We start from the raw sequence: 16,765 nt of genomic DNA, 5'->3' as shown, positions 1-16,765 counted from the left end.
TGATTCTATATCCTTAGATTAAACAGCAATTGACTATACTATTGGAATGCAAGGTAATTGACTCTGGATCATTACACAGGAATTGACTCTACACTATTGGAATGTAAAGCAACTGACATTAAATCATTAGATTAGACAGCAATTGGCTCTGTACTATTGGAATATAAGGCTGTTGTCTCTAGATCATTATATTAATCAGAGATTGACTATTATTGAAATGTAATGCAATTGACTGTATACTATTGGATTACATGGCGATTGTCTCGAACAAGCAGGAGGCTGGAAGAACACAGTGAGCCCAGGAGGCATGTGGAGGTGGAGAGGTCCAATGTTTCAGGTATAACACTTCTTCAGGAATGGGGGAGTTTCAGATAAAGAGAGGGTTGGGAAGGGGTATGGGTGGGGAGGGGGGCAGAGGGGTGAGGTGGTGATAGGTGAATACAGGTGATGGGTATAACCTATTTGTTTGATAGGAGGAATGAATCCGGTTGGTAGCTAAAAAGAGGGGTTGGTTGGAGGGATGGAAGGGAGGAGGCAGGGCTAGAAAGGGAGTCGTGGCATAGGTGGGGTTCCAATGTCAAATAACCTTCCCTCTTACCTATCACCACCTCACCTCTACACCCCTCTTCCCATCCGTAACCCTTCCTCCACCTCTTTATCTGCAACTCTCCGAACCCCCACTTCCATTCCTGAAGAAGGATTACCCCTGAAACATCAGACTTTTCCACCTCCTGATGCTGCCTGGCTTGCTGTGCTCTTCCAGCCTCCTGCCTGTCTACTTCAGATTGCAGCATCTGCAGTTTGTCTGTCTCTAACTAATTGCCTCTAATCAGCTAGATTACATTGCAATCACCTCTGTATTAGTGGATAATACTCTAATATTATCCAGTAATAGAGACAATTGAATATAATCCACTCTCTATCTCTACAGCAATTGACTATAAAATTGCATTACAGTGCGATTGGCTGTACTACAGGATGATATGAGAGTGAGCTTGATACTTGAGGCCTAAATTTCCATGAGCATTTCTCCAATTAATTTATTTGATCCTTGTAAAATCTCAGAATTTCAAACATAGTGTTGGCAATTTACTTGGGTTTTCACTGCTGTTCAACAGCAGATGAAATGGAAAACATAGCAATCCCAAAAAAAAGGACCAATTATATATTTTCAAACATAGACTGCAATTGGAGTGAATCAGATTTAAGCTAAATCTGGCACCCAGTATTTTCACCTTCATAGTCAGATACTGAGGATGACTATCTCCCATGCTGAAGTTGTGGGTCCTGACTTGACTAAACAGTATGATGATGGTCCTGCACACCCTGCTGCAGGTGGGGCAGGTAGTGTTTGAAGGGGTGAGGGGAGAGGATGCTCAGTAGCTTCTTCCAATCTTTGTGTTTGACCTCCAGCTAGGTCTGTCAGAGATGATCGAAACAGTTTGAACCTTTGTAGATGTTGCTTCTCTATTTTGGTTGATCTTGGGTTAGAGTTTCCCATGAGCCAGAGAGAGTTTTGCATTTTAAGAGGGAACAGGCTTATTAGAGAATATACCCTTCCAGCTTATTTGCAGGTTTTTTGTGACAGCATTACTGTGATATTTCCTGAGGAATTTGAAATATCTGCTGTACATTGTCCATGTCTCTGACTCGGATAGAGGAGCAGGTAGCAGTAATTGGTGCTAGGTTTGCGGTCTTTGTCATCAAAAACTCTGTTCCTCTGACAGCTACATTGTGGGCAATGTTACATTTGATTTTCAATACCTGCCCTCATGGGAGGAGGTTGCCAGTGCATAAGAATTGATCCATATTATCCAGTTGCTCACAATGGATCTTGGTAAGCATTGACCACCTTGTATGTTGTGGACAGACTGGTAAAAGTCTTGGTCTTCCAAATGTTTAATCAATGGCTTATTCTCAGATATGAACCTGTGACTGCATCAGCAATGGACTAGGGCTCAGCCGGTAAATCTGTGTGCCCCCAAATGCATAATTGCAGCTGCTTCATGACAGAGGCTGGGATGGTCTTGGTTCTGGATTGCAAGTGGCTCATGTTGTTGGTTTGCTGCTGAAGCTGTTGAGATGCTCCTCTCCAACAGAAAGCTTTCTAGATATGAGATGCAGTGTCATGATCATAAAGATGGGGAACAGTGTTGGTGAGATGACAACTGAAAATGTGTTGCTGGAAAAGCGCAACAGGTTAGGCAGCATCCAAAGAGTAGGAGAATTGACGTTTCAGGCTTGAGCCCTTCTTCAGGAATGAGGAAAGTGTGTCCAGCAGGCTAATCTTAGCCTGCTGGACACACTTTCCTCATTCCTGAAGAAGGGCTCATGCCCGAAATGTCGATTCTCCTGCTCTTTGGATGCTGCCTGACCTGCTGCGCTTTTCCAGCAACACATTTTCAGCTCTGATCCCCAGCATCTGCAGTCCTCACTTTCTCCTGGTGAGATGACAGCCTTGTTTCTCCCACTATGCACAGGTGTTGAGTAAGTACTGGATCCATTGGTAAGGATCATAGCTGCATGCTGTTGTGCAGCTGATGGAGAATGGTAACAAATTTCCATGGGCAGCCAAACCTGAGCAGGATGCTTCATTGTCCCTCTACGTTGACAGAGTTGCAGGCCTTTGTGATGTTGAAGAAGGCCATGTTTGAAAGTTGTGGTGCTGCCTGCACTTGTTTCACCATGCCTCTTGATAGATAGAGTTGACATTGTGACTCCAGTTGGACCTTCTCCAGCACTAAAAGTACAGAAGGGATGCCATGTCATTCGTACAATCCATCTTGTCTCCTTCCATGAAGATGGTCACAATTACAGCATCTCAGATCTGCTGGTGTGCTCACCTTCTTCTACATGAGTGTGATAACACCACATGCCAGTGACTAAGGTGTTTCACTATAGTATTTCAGTATTTTGGCGGGATTCCATCTGAGCTGGTGACCTTTTGGTTCTCAGTTGCCAGATGGCCTTGTCAACCTCATGTTGCGCTGGAGCTGTGCTGAGACAGTGATGGGTAGCAAGCTGTGCTCAGGGATACTCGCATTGAGTACTGAGTCCTGGAAGAGCTGCTTCCAATGAGCGCTGACCTTTCTCTGTCCTTGATGAGTACCACTCCATTTGTATCACTCAATGAATTGGTTGTTAGCACACTTGGGCTGTAGATGATTGTAACTGTGCTGAAGAATCCACATTCGTCATGGCTATCAGTGAGTAGCACAAACATACTCATTCATGCGGCTTTTTGTCGGCCTTCATATTTCTGTCGACCTTCTTATTTTCTTTGGTTTTCAATGGTGTATCCTGTTCAGGAAAGGCTTCAACTCGAAACTTAGTAGCTCCTGGATTAGCCGTTCATTTGTCACTGAATTCAACACATATTCAAATCTTGAAGTGAGTATTTATCTGATATTCAATGAGAAAGGTCAAGAGTATTGCTGCTACGATATCCACATGAAGACAAGCAACACAAAGTTGAGAACACAAAGGCTGTTTTATACACAGCAACCTCTTCTGTGTTGGTATGGCTGTCGGGAAATTTCTACACACTGAGGAATCGGTCATGTTTCTGAAATGAGTGTGTTGATCAGAGAAATCAAGAAGAGATAAGGAACATTTCAGAGGGTAAAATGGAAAGATCAGCAAATTGTATGAGGAGTGGAAGTGCTTCAGTTTTCCAATTTATCCTAACTTTTTCCAGAGAACTGAACACATGATCTTGGCAGGTACATAGTGCAGTGCCCACTGCATCAATATTGATATGATGTCTTCCAAAAGAATGTGCCAGTTCCTTTTAGTATGAAACATCCCTGGAATGATTTGATAAAGAGCAGGGAAGGTCTCTGAGCATTCTAGAAAAGAAGTATCCCTCAACCAGAGTCAGTAAAAATACAAGAGTTGACCAGTTATCTCAATTTCTTCTGGGATCTTGCTGTAATCCAACAAACTGTTTTGTTTTTCTTGGTCACATCAGTGATTACCCTTTAAATGGAATTAGTTGGTTGTGGAACAATTTTGAATGTCCTAGGATGTGGACAATGCCATAAACAAAAGGTTCTATTTCTTTTGCTATTTGATTGATTTATTGGAAACTCAATGAAAATCAGAGTCAAATGCAGCCTGTACCACTCTCTTTGCATTCTCTGTAAGATCATCCAGCACACCATGCAAAAATTTGTAGGTCATGAGAAATGACGATCCTGCTCCAAAGATGGATCCAATAACTGGTATGAAATCAAGACTCAGCTCAATTGCTGAAATGGTGAAATAGGTTGCACTCGCCAACAATCTTTTCACAAATTGTTCATTTATTTCCCCCATTAGGGGAGTTTTCACCACAGCTTTCAGCTGCCTGACAGGTTTGCCTGTTGTTTTTGCCAACCTTTGAAGGGAGACATCATCCAGACCCAGATACTTACGGAAATCTATAATTGCAGTAACCAGTATCCCGATGTCACAAACCATGGACAGGCCAGGAAGCGGAACAGCTCCTATTGCACCAGAAAGTGTGGCCAACGTCCAGATTCGATCCTTCAGGTCTTTTCTCTTCTCTTCTATTATCTTCAGTGCTATGTTTGGAAGGGACAACAAGAAAACATGCTTCTTTATGTCATCAAGATTACTTTGGATGGTATCATTTAATTCTGGAAAATCAAACTTGTTTGTTTCAAAATGTGAGATCAGGAAAACGGGTGATGTAATTCCTTGCTCTTCCAAGCTTCTGATACAATACTTCCTGATTTTGTCCAGCTCTTTATCTTTGTCAAAATGTTTATTTTGCTTACGAAAAGAGTCACAATCATTATCAATTTTAGATCGAATGAAGTAGAATTTCTTCCCCAGCTTTTCAATTTCTTTGGCAAGTCGTGCATCATTTTCTCGAAAACGACAGTCTGACAGAATGAGGAAGAAATCGTAGTTATCAAAGTTCATTTGCTTCACATATTTATTAGCTGGAAATTTTGTCGTCCCAATTCCTGGCAGGTCCCAAAATATAACAGTCGGCAGGTTAGGGTGTGGGTATGAAGTTGGCTTCATTGTGGTTTCTGTGGTCCCGGTTTTAGCTGCTCCCTCATCACCATCCTGAAGTCCTCTCATCGCATTGATGAAGGTGGATTTCCCTGACCCTGTTTCTCCTGTCACTGCAATATGTAGTTCTGTGTTTGTCAGATCATGTATCTTCTTCTGTATCAGAGGCACAACAGCACTTAGCCCACCTGTTTTATAAGCAGCCTTGAGATCTTTGAGTTCCTTCCAATTGAAAACTGCAGAGTATGAAGACTGAGCCATCTAATCTCTGTGGAAAGAAACAAATATAATCACATTGTGCATAATTTCTCTAAATTTGTGTGCATCTTTAGTCAAACATTGAAGGAAAAACTACAATCAGGATTTATTGATCTAAAGTTGAAATCATTGGGACTGCCACACCTCACTCACAACAGCCAAAAGATTCATAGAGTTCAATGATAAAGCGACTTGTATTAAGACCAATTTATGACTTAAGATTGGAATTACGTTTTGCGTTTAATATGTTAACAAGGGGAAAACCTGGTTTCTCATCTTTTGAGTTTAATTTGTGAGTTTGTACACTGATGCCAAGTAGACAGGAGGTCTCTTTTCTTTAAGCTGTATTTTAATATTTTAAACACTTGAGTTGAACTGTTCAGTGCATTAAAAAATAGCAAAGAATAAAATAATTTGTTGTTGTTTAGCAACAGAGCCCAATGACAGAGGTTTGAGTATTTCCATGGTTATTACTGGGAAAGAAGGAGTAGTGTTCTATTCCGGTGTCTAAAATGAAAACTTTCCAACCTTTCTTTTTGTCTCATGTGATATAGTTTTATATTCAATAAGATCAATCTACTAACTCATAGAAATGTTCCAGCCATACAGAAAATTGTGTCTGTACCACTTCTTCAAATGAGCATCACGAACTAGTGTAAATCACTTGTTTTTTTGCCTATTCACATGGTTTCTGATCAAACAATCATCTGATTACTGCTCTATTATACCTCCATTATGCCTCAATGCAGTGCATTCTGGAGTCAATCTGTTCATGCTGTAAAAATGTTTTTCACATATCACACTCGCTTCTCTTGAAAATTCTTGCATTTGGACCCTTTTCTGAATGGCAATAGTTTCTCCCTATCTACACTATTCAGGTCTGTCATTATTTTAAAAATGACCATCAGGTCTCATTTTCATCCCCTTCTCTCCAAGGAGAACAGTCCTAACCTCTCGAACAATCCTCATAACTGAAGTTTCTCCTCCGTGCAAATGTACTTGTGAATCTCTTCTGTGCTCTGTCCAATCTGTTCACCTCCTTCCTACTATTCCAGTGGAAGTCTAACAAATGTCTTACACAATTCAACTTCACCTCATTGTTCTTGGACTCAATGCTCCTATCAATAACGCCCAGGATACGGAAAGTGTTGCTTACTGCTTTCTCCAGCTTTTCCACTTTCAATGATCTGTGCCCATATTCACCCAGGTCCCTTTGCCCCTGCAGCCACTTTAAAATTTTACCCTCTCTTTTATGTTGCTCTTCAATGTTCTTCCAACCGAAGTGCATCACTCTCCCAAATTTATTTATGCCCATTTGAACTTCCACATGATCCTCCGTGCAGTTCGCAACATGTCCAAGTTTACCATCATCTTCAAACTTTGAAATTGTCCTCTGCACATCAAGGTAATCAAGAAAAGCTAAGATCCCAATACTGACCCCTTGGGAACCCCACTACAAACCTTCCTCCAAATTCAAACATTATCCATTGACCATTACATTCTGTTTCCTATCTCTCAGCCTATTTTGTATACATATTGCTACTGACCCTTTTATACCATGACATAACATTGCTCATATATGTGTTGTGAAGCACTGTATCGAACACCTTTTGGAAATCCATGTTTGCCACACCAACAGCATTATCTTTGTGGAGCCTTTCTGCTGCTGCTTCAGAACACCCCAGCAAGTTAGTGAGACATGATTTCCCCTTTCAAATCCAGGCTGGCTCTTCCAAATCAACCCATATGTTTGTGTTTAAAAACTAATTCTGGCCAAAATGATATTTTCCCATCACTAATAGTCAAGTGAAACAAAAGCTGAAATTGCTGGTGATTCTCAGATGGTCTAGCAGCATCCGTAGAGTGATAGGAGAATCAATGTTTTGGGCCAGTGACCCTTTTTCAGAATCTTCTCTCCACAGACGCTTCCAGACCTGTTGAGTTTCTCCAGCTTTCAGATTTCAAAGAACAAGAAGAACAATACAGCACTGAAACAGGCTGTTTGCCCCTTCAAGCCTGCATTGCCACATTTTGCCCTTCCACATTTAAACTGTCTTGACTTACAAGATCCATATCCCTCAAATCCTTCTTATTCATGTATTCGTCCAGGTGCTTCTTGAATGTTGCTATTGTGCTGGCTTCCACTGCCACCTCTGGTAGTGTGTCCCAAGAACTCAACAATCTTTCCATCAAAAACCTGCCTTACACATCTCTTTTAAACATCTTCCCTTGCACCTTGAACTGTGTCCCCTAGTAATTGACCCCTCCACCCTGGGAAGAAACCTCATACTTTCCAATCTATCCATGACCGTTCACAATCTTATAAACTTCTATTTGCCTGCCCTTCAACCTCCTGCATTCCAGTGAAAACAACCACTCCTCTATCCAACCTTCCTTCACAGCTAAAATACCCAATACCAGCCAACATCCTGGTAAACCTATTCTCTACTCTCTCCAAAGCATTCACATTTGGGCAGCACGGTGGCACAGTGGTTAGCACTGCTGTCTCACAGCGCCAGGGACCTGGGTTCAATTCCCGCCTCAGGTGACTGACTGTGTGGAGTTTGCACGTTCTCCCCGTGTCTGCGTGGGTTTCCTCCGGGTGCTCCGGTTTCCTCCCACAGTCCAAAGATGTGTGGGTCAGGTGAATTGGCCATGCTAAATTGCCAGTAGTGTTCGGTAAGGGGTATATGTAGGGGTGTGGGTGGGTTGCGCTTCGGCGGGTCGGTGTGGACTTGTTGGGCCGAAGGGCCTGTTTCCACACTGTAAGTAATCTAATCTAAGTAATCTAATCTAATCCTTCTGGTAGGATGGTGACCAGAACTGTACACAATATTCCAAATGTGGCCAAACTAATCCTAGGTTGAGGGGCAGGCGAATAGAAGTTTATAAGATTGTGAACGGTCATGGATAGATTGGAAAGTATGAGGTTTCTTCCCAGGGTGGAGGGGTCAATTACTAGGGGACACGTTCAAGGTGCAAGGGAAGATGTTTAAAAGAGATGTGTAAGACAGGTTTTTGATGGAAAGATTGTTGAGTTCTTGGGACACACTACCAGAGGTGGTAGTGGAAGCAAGCACAATAGCAACATTCAAGAAGCACCTGGACGAATACATGAATAAGAAGGATTTGAGGGATGTGGATCTTGTAAGTCAAGACAGTTTAAATGTGGAAGGGCAAAATGTGGCAATGCAGGCTTGAAGGGGCAAACAGCCTGTTTCAATGCTGTATTGTTCTTCTTGTTCTTTGAAATCTGAAAGCTGGAGAAACTCAACAGGTCTGGAAGCGTCTGTGGAGAAAAGGTTCTGAAAAAGGGTCACTGGCGAAACAGGATAGAAAAATGTCTGTGAACGCTCCAGCAATTTGTCCTCTTGTCTCCCTTAGGATCTATTGCGAGTATTATCAGGACCCAGGGACTTACCTATCTTAATACATTGTAACACGCACAACAATTCTTCCTTTTTAATCTCAACCTGGCTTGGAAATTTGACACTCCCTTCCCTGAGATCATCCTCCAACATTACATTATCTTTGGTGAATACCGAAACACAGTATTCATTTAGAATCTCACCTACCTCCCAAAAGGGAGCTAAAAGGGCAGCTCTTTCGCACAGAGGGAGGTGCATGTATAGAATGAGCTGCCAGAGAAAATGGTGAAGGCAGGTACTATTGCAGCATTTAAAAGACATCTGAATGGGTATATGATTAGGAAGGGTTTAACAGGTTATGGGTCAAGTGCTGGCAAATGGGACTAGTTTAGGTTAGCATTCTGGTCAGATCGATGAGTTGGACTGAAAGGTCTATTTCCATGCTATATATCTCTGTGACTCCATAATCCTTTCATATCCATATATTTGTCCAAATGTCTTTTAAATGTTGTTAGTGTACCCACCTCAACCACTTCTGCTGGCAGCTCATTCCATATGCGTACCACCCTCTGTGTTAAAAAGCAACATCTCAGGTTCCCTTTTCTTCTTTCCACTCTAACATTAAACTGATGCCTTTTAGTTCTTGATTCCCCAACTCTGGGAAAAAGATTGATTGCATTCACCCTATCCATGCCTCTCATGATCTTATATACTTCTACAAGATCCCCCCTCAGTCTCCTACACTTTAAAGAAAAATGTCCTCGCTTGTCCAATCTCCCCCTATAACTCTGACCATTGAGTCCTGGCAACTTCCTTGTAAATTTCTTTTCCATCGTTTCTAGTTGAATATCATCCTTCCTTTTACAAGGTGACCAAAACTGAACACAATGCTCCCAAGTGCAGCCTCACCAATATCCTGTATAACTACAACATAACTTCCCAACTTCTATACTCAATGCCCTGACTAATGAAGATCAATGTGTGTAAAACCTCCTTCAATGCTCTGTCTACATGTGACTCCACTTTCAGAGAACTATGAAACTTAACTCCAAGGTCCCTCTGTTCCACTAAACTCCTTAAGGCCCGACCATTCACCAGGAAACTCCTCCCTTGATTTGACTTTCCAAAATGCAAGACCTCACACTTATCTGTATTAAACTCCATTTGCCATTTCTCGGCCCACTTCCCCAGCTGATCAAGGTCCTGCTGTATTTTCTGATAATATTCCTCATTGTCCAAGATACCATCCATTATAGTGTCATCAGCAAACTTACTAATCACACCTTGTGCATTCTCATCCATATTCATTGATATTGATAACCAACTGCAATGGGGCCAGCACCAATCCCTGAGGCACTCCACTACTCACAGGTCTCCAGTCCGACAAACAACTTTCCACTATGACCACCCTCTGCTTCCTACCATCAGACAATTTTATATCCAATTTACCAACTTGCTATGGATTCTATTAGATCTAACCTTCCAGGGCAGTCTACCATGTGAAACCTTATCAAAGGCCTTACTGAAATCTGTATAAACAACTTCTATCGCCCTGCCCTCGTCAACCTTCCTAATCACTTCATTAAAGAACTCAAACAAATTTGTGAGGCATGATCACCCACTCACAAAGCTATCTTTCCATAATCACAGTCCATATTCCCACCTCTAACTCCAGCTGGCCGTTGAGAGGCCTGTAGTATACCCCCAGCATTGTGGTTTCACTTTTCCTATTTCTGATGTACCCTCCTTTGGTACAGCTGTAAAATGCTCATTTACCAATAACGCAATTCCCCACCCCTTTCTATCATTCCTGAAATATCTATATCCTAGGGCATTCAGCTGCCAGTCCTCTCCTTTATCCAGTCAGGTCTCCATAATCGCAAAAATGACATAGAGCTTTGGTTAGTATTTGGAACTAAGTTCATCTACCTTTCCAGCACCAGAGACCCGGGTTCAATTCCCACCTCAGGTCACTCTCTGTGTGGAGTTTGCACATTCTCCCCGTGTCTGCGTGGGTTTCCTCCGGGTGCTCCGGTTTCCTCTCACAATCCAAAAATGTGCAGGTTAGGTGAATTGGCCATGCTAAAATTGCCCGTAGTGTTAGGTGAAGGGGTAAATGTAGGGGAGTGGGTCTGGGTGGGTTACGCTTTGGCGGGTCAGTGTGGACTTGTTGGGCCAAAGGGCCTGTTTCCACCTGTAAGTACGTAATCTAATCTAAAAAAAAACCAACTGCAGATATTTGGTTTTTTATTGTGTACTGAATGGTCTGTAATTTGCTGGTTTATGCCCAGCAGCTTTCTTGAACAAGGCCATGATGTCTGCAAGGTTTCTGTCTTCTACGAACTCCCCAAGTATAGCAAAGACTGAAAGTTGATGGTCAGTGTCCCTGCAATTCCACACTCACTTCCTTCAATATCTTTAGATACACCTCATCTGTACCAGTGCCTTGTCAATTTTATTTACAGTCAGTTCTGCTGTAACACATGTTTCTTCAACGTGAATTGGCTTTCATACAATTGAAGAATTTAGAGAGTTATTTGTAGATGGCAAACTTTTCCTTACCAGTTGGCTATAATGTGTTTCCAGCCCCATTAGTTTAAATAGTGCGGCTGTTATACGATTTTCTTAAAATGCAAGATTGCACAAGAACGGAACTATCATGTTATATCAGAACCAACTGCACCAAGAATCTAACCAATGTGTTTTCCTTTGCAATGTTGAACACTTCTACTGACAGAATTTCCTGCTCCCTGAATGCAGCTTGGGCTACATCTCTTTCCTTAGTCAAGACAAATGTAGCGTATTCATTGAATACTGCAGACTTGACCCCTGTCTGGGAAGCCTTGCTAAATTTCTGCAGTGCATCATTCAGATGCTATACACTGCTGCTCCTAAGCATTATTGGAGTAGACCTTTGAGGATGCAGTACCAATCAATGGTCCACTTTGTCCTAGATGGTGTAAAGCTTCTTGAATGTTGTCGGAGCTGACCTCATCCAGTCCAGTGGGAATAATCCATTGCTCTTGTCTTATGCCTTGACAATATTATGAGATGAGTTACTTCCTGCAGTATTCCTAGCCTCTGAACTGCTTTTGTAGCACTGTGTTTAGCCCAGTTCAGTTTCTGGTCAATGGTAACCCAAGCGTTGATAATGGGGGGATTCAATTTTAGTTAGATCATTGAAAATAAGGGGGCAATAATTAGATTTAGATGTTTAGAGATGGTCGTTGCCTGCAATTGGGTAGCACAGATGTAGTCTGCCACTTGTCAGCCCAAGCCTGGATACTGTCCAGTTCTTGATGCATTTGAACAAAGATTGCTTCAATTCCTTGAGGATTCGCAAATGGTGCTGACCATTGTGCAATTATCAGTAAACATCACCATTTCAACATTGTGCTGGGTATATGTCATTTAATGAAACAGTTGAAGACCGTAAAACATTATCAGATAACAAGCCAAAAGCCTCCCTTCAGGCAGACAGCATGCATGTGTAAAGTGTTAAATGTAAATATTTCCAGTCCTATCATTCAACTGGCCAACTGGAACTGAGCCATCATTGCTGGAGAGTGAGAAGAGATATTACAACTGAATCTACTGCCTCTAACTAGGAGGGGAGAGAGACAGAGACAGAGAGAGAGAGAGACAGAGACAGACCGACCCTGGGAGTCTTCTCGATTTGTCTTGCTACTGACTCCCTACGTTAGGAAGAAATGAATTGGAGAGACAGCAAGAAAGGTTTACAACAACTATTTCATAGGGTAAAGAGGGAGAAAGTTACAGAATATCTTTCACAGTCAGGGATAGGTGTTTCATGCACATTTACAGAAAGAGTGATATTTGTCAGTAAGGAGAGGAAGGTGTTTGACATTGGAAATCATAATGGTGTGAGTATATGTGAGTATATGCATTCGTGTGATATCTGTGCATGTGTATAGTACCTCCAGTGTGTAATGTCTGTGTGCGCATGTATGTGAGACGAAGCTGTCACTTTAAAAAATTATTTCATCCTTAGTTTGTTTTTACGAGGTTGTAAAGGCAGAGATGCTGCAATGTCTAGTTTAACATTGGAAGGAGAGTGGCCAGTTCTCCCAGTTCAGGTATTTTCCAGTTTGTTTTAGCTATAGCAGTCACAAGATCTGACTCCAGAATTCCTCTAACTTTGTAATGAAATCTTTTTGGATGTTGTTTCCTCCCGTCTGTAACAATCTGTGTTTGAATTGACCGTTGTGCCATGGATTGTGTATAAGAGATGTCACTGTTTTGCAGCAGTTAATCAATAATTTTTATTGTATCGGGTTGGTTAAGTTTTCAATAGTTAAGATATTCTAAACTCTGTTTCTTTTCATTCGAGTTTCAACTGCAGTGTTTAAATAAATTGTTTTGCTTAGAGCCGAGTGGTTTGATAAGTTGCATCACACCTGGAATATCCACTACACATCTGCCTTTAAAATAAGAAAAAGTGAGTGTCTCGGCTACCTCCTTAAAAAACTCCTGAGAGGGTCTGGCCTGGACCATAACATGTATCTGTATGTCTGTGTGTGTGTTTGAGAATGTTTGTGCAAAAGTATGTGCGTGTGTGTGTTCTTGAAAGATTGTATAAATCCTCCTTCCTGATTGCATGGTGTGAATCTCTTGAAACTGCCTGAGTAATGGTTTCTTTCAGCTCGTGTTGAGGAGCTGGGCTGCTCCAGGCCTCATGAGTGAAGACAACCAATTGCAGGAGGATGTAATAAACCACAGAAAGTGTACACTTACAGCACACACCCACCCATCAAACTGAATCTTGCCCCTTCGCACCTTTTTCTCTCTGACCGACAATCATCTCGACATGAGTCCTCTTCACTATTTATTATTGTTTTATCATGGTGCTGTGGAAAAGGGAAGAGGTCACTCCCCTATTCAAATCTCAGGAAGGGTCTGCTTGAAAATGTTCCAAAGCTTTTCAACATGTTGCCGCATGAACTGAGCAGAATACAGAAATCAATAAACACTGGGTGTGCCTCAGCTCGGCTGACCGACCCAAGCTGAAACAAAGGATTCCAAGAATAACTGTGCATGGAATATCTGAAGGGAATGGGATTAGAAATCTGGGTCAGACATACAGTGGAGGTCTGTTTTAGTAAGAAATGAACAGAAGCAATGTGACAATCCTATACTTTATTTTTCAGTCATTCCTGGGTTCTGGTTGTCACTGGTCAGGCCAAAACTCGTCAGGCTCATCCATTACTGACCAGCAGCCAGTTAACAGTCAACCATAATGCTGTGGGTCTGGAGACACCTACAGGCTAAATCATGCCAATTTCCTTCCCAAAAGAACATTATGAAACCAGAAGGAACTTTTACAGCTGGTGGGCATTTTAGATGCTTAGTTCCAAATTCTCTTTTTAAAAAAAGTTGCACAGTGTGGGTTCAAGGTCTGTCCCCCATACCATTACATGGGTCTCTGAAGTAATAGTTTAGCGATAATATCACGAGGCCATCTCCATCCTTCACAAAATGAGGATGTTTCCCGTAACTTGTTGGCTGAGTAGTTCTCCTGACCGCAGAGATGAAGCCAATAAATCCACAACTCCCTGGTTTCCCTGTCTCCCTGAACTCTCTGGTTCAGTCAAAGTAAAGGTTATTCTTCTGATGGCAGTGACTAGTCGACACCCACTCGATATGTGTCATTCAGAAATAACGACGGGGGAAGGGGTGGCCAAACACGTTCTTAGTTAGAAGTCTGCTTCTCCAGTAAGATTTTTACAAATTTCACCATTAAACTTTCTGAAAACCAAATAATTCTGAATTCCGAAAAACAGCTCGTCCCAAGCATTTTGTATAAAAGATCTTGTACCTGTATTGAACTCTCAATGCCTTACCCATCAGTTGTCTAATGTCCATAATCAGCAGAGACTGTATGTTCTTCACTGACTGCTGCTAGTTACACATGCAATAAAATGTGTGACTATACAAGTAAACATATTGAAAATAAATAGTCATTAGAAAGTAAGATACAGGACTATCATTAATGCATTAAGTAATCATGTAGTAACTTGACAGTAACTTGTCAATTAACAGGGATTAATTCCATAGAATAATTAAACTCACAGGGAAGGAGAGAAAAAAAAATTAAGGATATAATCACGTTCAGTTGCTGATACATTTTTTTGTTGCTTCCAGTGAATTTCCTCACTCTGCATTACTATATCCTTTAGCATGGAGGCACCACTTTCTATTCTGATAAAGACATAGCTCTTGATATCTCATCACAAGAAATTTCCTACAATTTGTTTGTTTCTCTGATAAAAAGGCTAACTTAAAACTAATTTAAATTGTTTTTAGAAATAAGAGTTTCAATCACAGCCAGTACTTGGAGAAAGAGAGAGAGAGACAGAGGCAATGAGGGAAATGATTCAGAACAACTTTAAATTTGAGCTGCAATTTTGTTTAAAAGTATTGAATGGGAGGTGATGTTGAATAATGTCATTAGACTCGTAATCCAGAACCCAGGCTAATGTTTGAAGCATGTAGGTTTGCATTTCAGTATGGTGTATCGTGGATATTTAAATAAATTCATCTAATGACAACCATGTAACCATGATCAGTTACTGTAAAAGCCCATCTGGGTCTTTAATCTCCTCTCAGGAGATCCTTCAATTCTATCTGGTCAGCTCCACATATGATTCCAGATCTGCAGCCATGGTGTATTCTGGAGTCATAGAATCTATACAGCATAGAAAGTGTCCCTTCGATCTATCGTGTCTACTAGTAAGAGCATCTATCCATTCCAATCCTATTTTCCAGCACTTGGTCCATAACCTTGCATCCCATGGTGTTTCATCTCAATAGTTCCGAAATGGCATATGGTTCCAACTTCTTTTTACCTTTACCCTTTAAATAGTGATTTCCAGATACCCACCAGCTCCAAGGTGAAGAGAAATTTCCTCAAATAGCTAAAGAACCTACTCCTGGCCTGAAAACTCTGCCCCTTGCTGTCGACTCCTACAAAGAGGAAAGCAAAGGGAAAGTTGACCCTTACTGCCCTCTGGACATTTTAACACAGTCAATATATTCTGGTCTTACTAGTGACGCTCACAACCCACGGATGCGTGTAAATTAAATCTCCCTCGCCATTTCCCTGACATCCCCTGCCAATTTGTTGTTTGATCCTTGATCCTTACCTGTGCTGCTTCCTTGAAGGAGGAGAGTCGATCAGTGAAGTTCTCCCACTGTCAGCACCTTAATGCAGAGTGACTGCTCCTGCTGTCTCACTCTCCCTTTCACACCAGCAACACTGAGGGTCACAGAGCAGAAACTGTTGCACTCAGTCAGCTGATTACTGTACACTGTCCAATAGGAATCACACACAGTGGATGCTCACTTGTTGCTGGTTAGATTATAGTTTTATAGTTTGTGATTCTCTGACCTCTGTATTGTGGGTTTATTATCACCAGAAAAACGAATCAGTGATAGTGAGTTTTGAGAAGATTTGTAGTTCAGGTTGAGGTTTTGGAAGTAGGTTTGCTCACTGAGCTGGGAGGTTCATTTTCGGATGTTTCGGCACCATGCCAGGTAGCATCTTCAGTGAGCAGGTTGGAATATCATGCTTTTAGAAATTCTTGTGTGTGTCTCTGTTTGGCCTGTCCTAGGGTGGACATGTTGTCCCAGTCGAAGTGGTGTCCTTCTTCATCTGTATATAAGGATACCAATGAGAGAGGGTCATGTCGTTTTGTGGCTAGTTGATGTTCATGTATCCTGGTATTTATCCACCAGGATACACAAACATGTACAGAACAATACAAGAAAACTCCATTCATTCACCATTACTCGTGCCTAATGCAGCATGTAAACAACTTCTTGTCAGTTACTTTCCAAAATCTTAAATAATTTAAGCACAATCAGTTTCTTGATAAAGATTCAGTTATAGTATTTCCATTCCCAGCAATGTGAACAATTCTTACATTTAGTTGTCCTGAAAAGCTCCATCAGGATAATCTCATATTTTAAGTCTTACGTTGTCTCTACAAGATTATTGGATGAGAGACATTTTGAATTTCTTTGTAACCGTCATGGGTATTGATTCCAAAATGCTGAACTAATAATAATCCCAAAGCTTCTTCTACCACTGCAGA

The 16,765-nt window shown here is 41.5% G+C and overlaps 1 protein-coding gene across 1 annotated transcript; it reads right to left on the bottom strand.

Moving 5' to 3' along the window:
• Nucleotides 1-2,359: 2,359 nt before the first annotated feature.
• Nucleotides 2,360-15,926, bottom strand: LOC132820189 (interferon-inducible GTPase 5-like). The gene is made up of 2 exons (XM_060832157.1): nucleotides 15,815-15,926; nucleotides 2,360-5,293 (listed from the first exon to the last, which is right to left on the bottom strand). The coding sequence occupies exon 2, from the start codon at nucleotides 5,284-5,286 to the stop codon at nucleotides 4,090-4,092; it is 1,197 nt and encodes a 398-aa protein (XP_060688140.1). The 5' UTR covers nucleotides 5,287-5,293; nucleotides 15,815-15,926; the 3' UTR covers nucleotides 2,360-4,089.
• Nucleotides 15,927-16,765: the final 839 nt, after the last annotated feature.

The sequence above is a fragment of the Hemiscyllium ocellatum genome, chromosome 11, assembly GCF_020745735.1.
Source record: "Hemiscyllium ocellatum isolate sHemOce1 chromosome 11, sHemOce1.pat.X.cur, whole genome shotgun sequence".
NCBI classification, from domain to species: Eukaryota; Metazoa; Chordata; class Chondrichthyes; order Orectolobiformes; family Hemiscylliidae; genus Hemiscyllium; species Hemiscyllium ocellatum.
Note: the sequence above shows the minus strand (reverse complement) of the source record. Positions and strands in the feature narration are given on the sequence as shown.

Bases quoted from the DNA above. Each gene is read 5' to 3' on its own strand.
- LOC132820189 (XM_060832157.1), bottom strand. From the start codon at position 5,286: ATGGCTCAGTCTTCATACTCTGCAGTTTTCAATTGGAAGGAACTCAAA.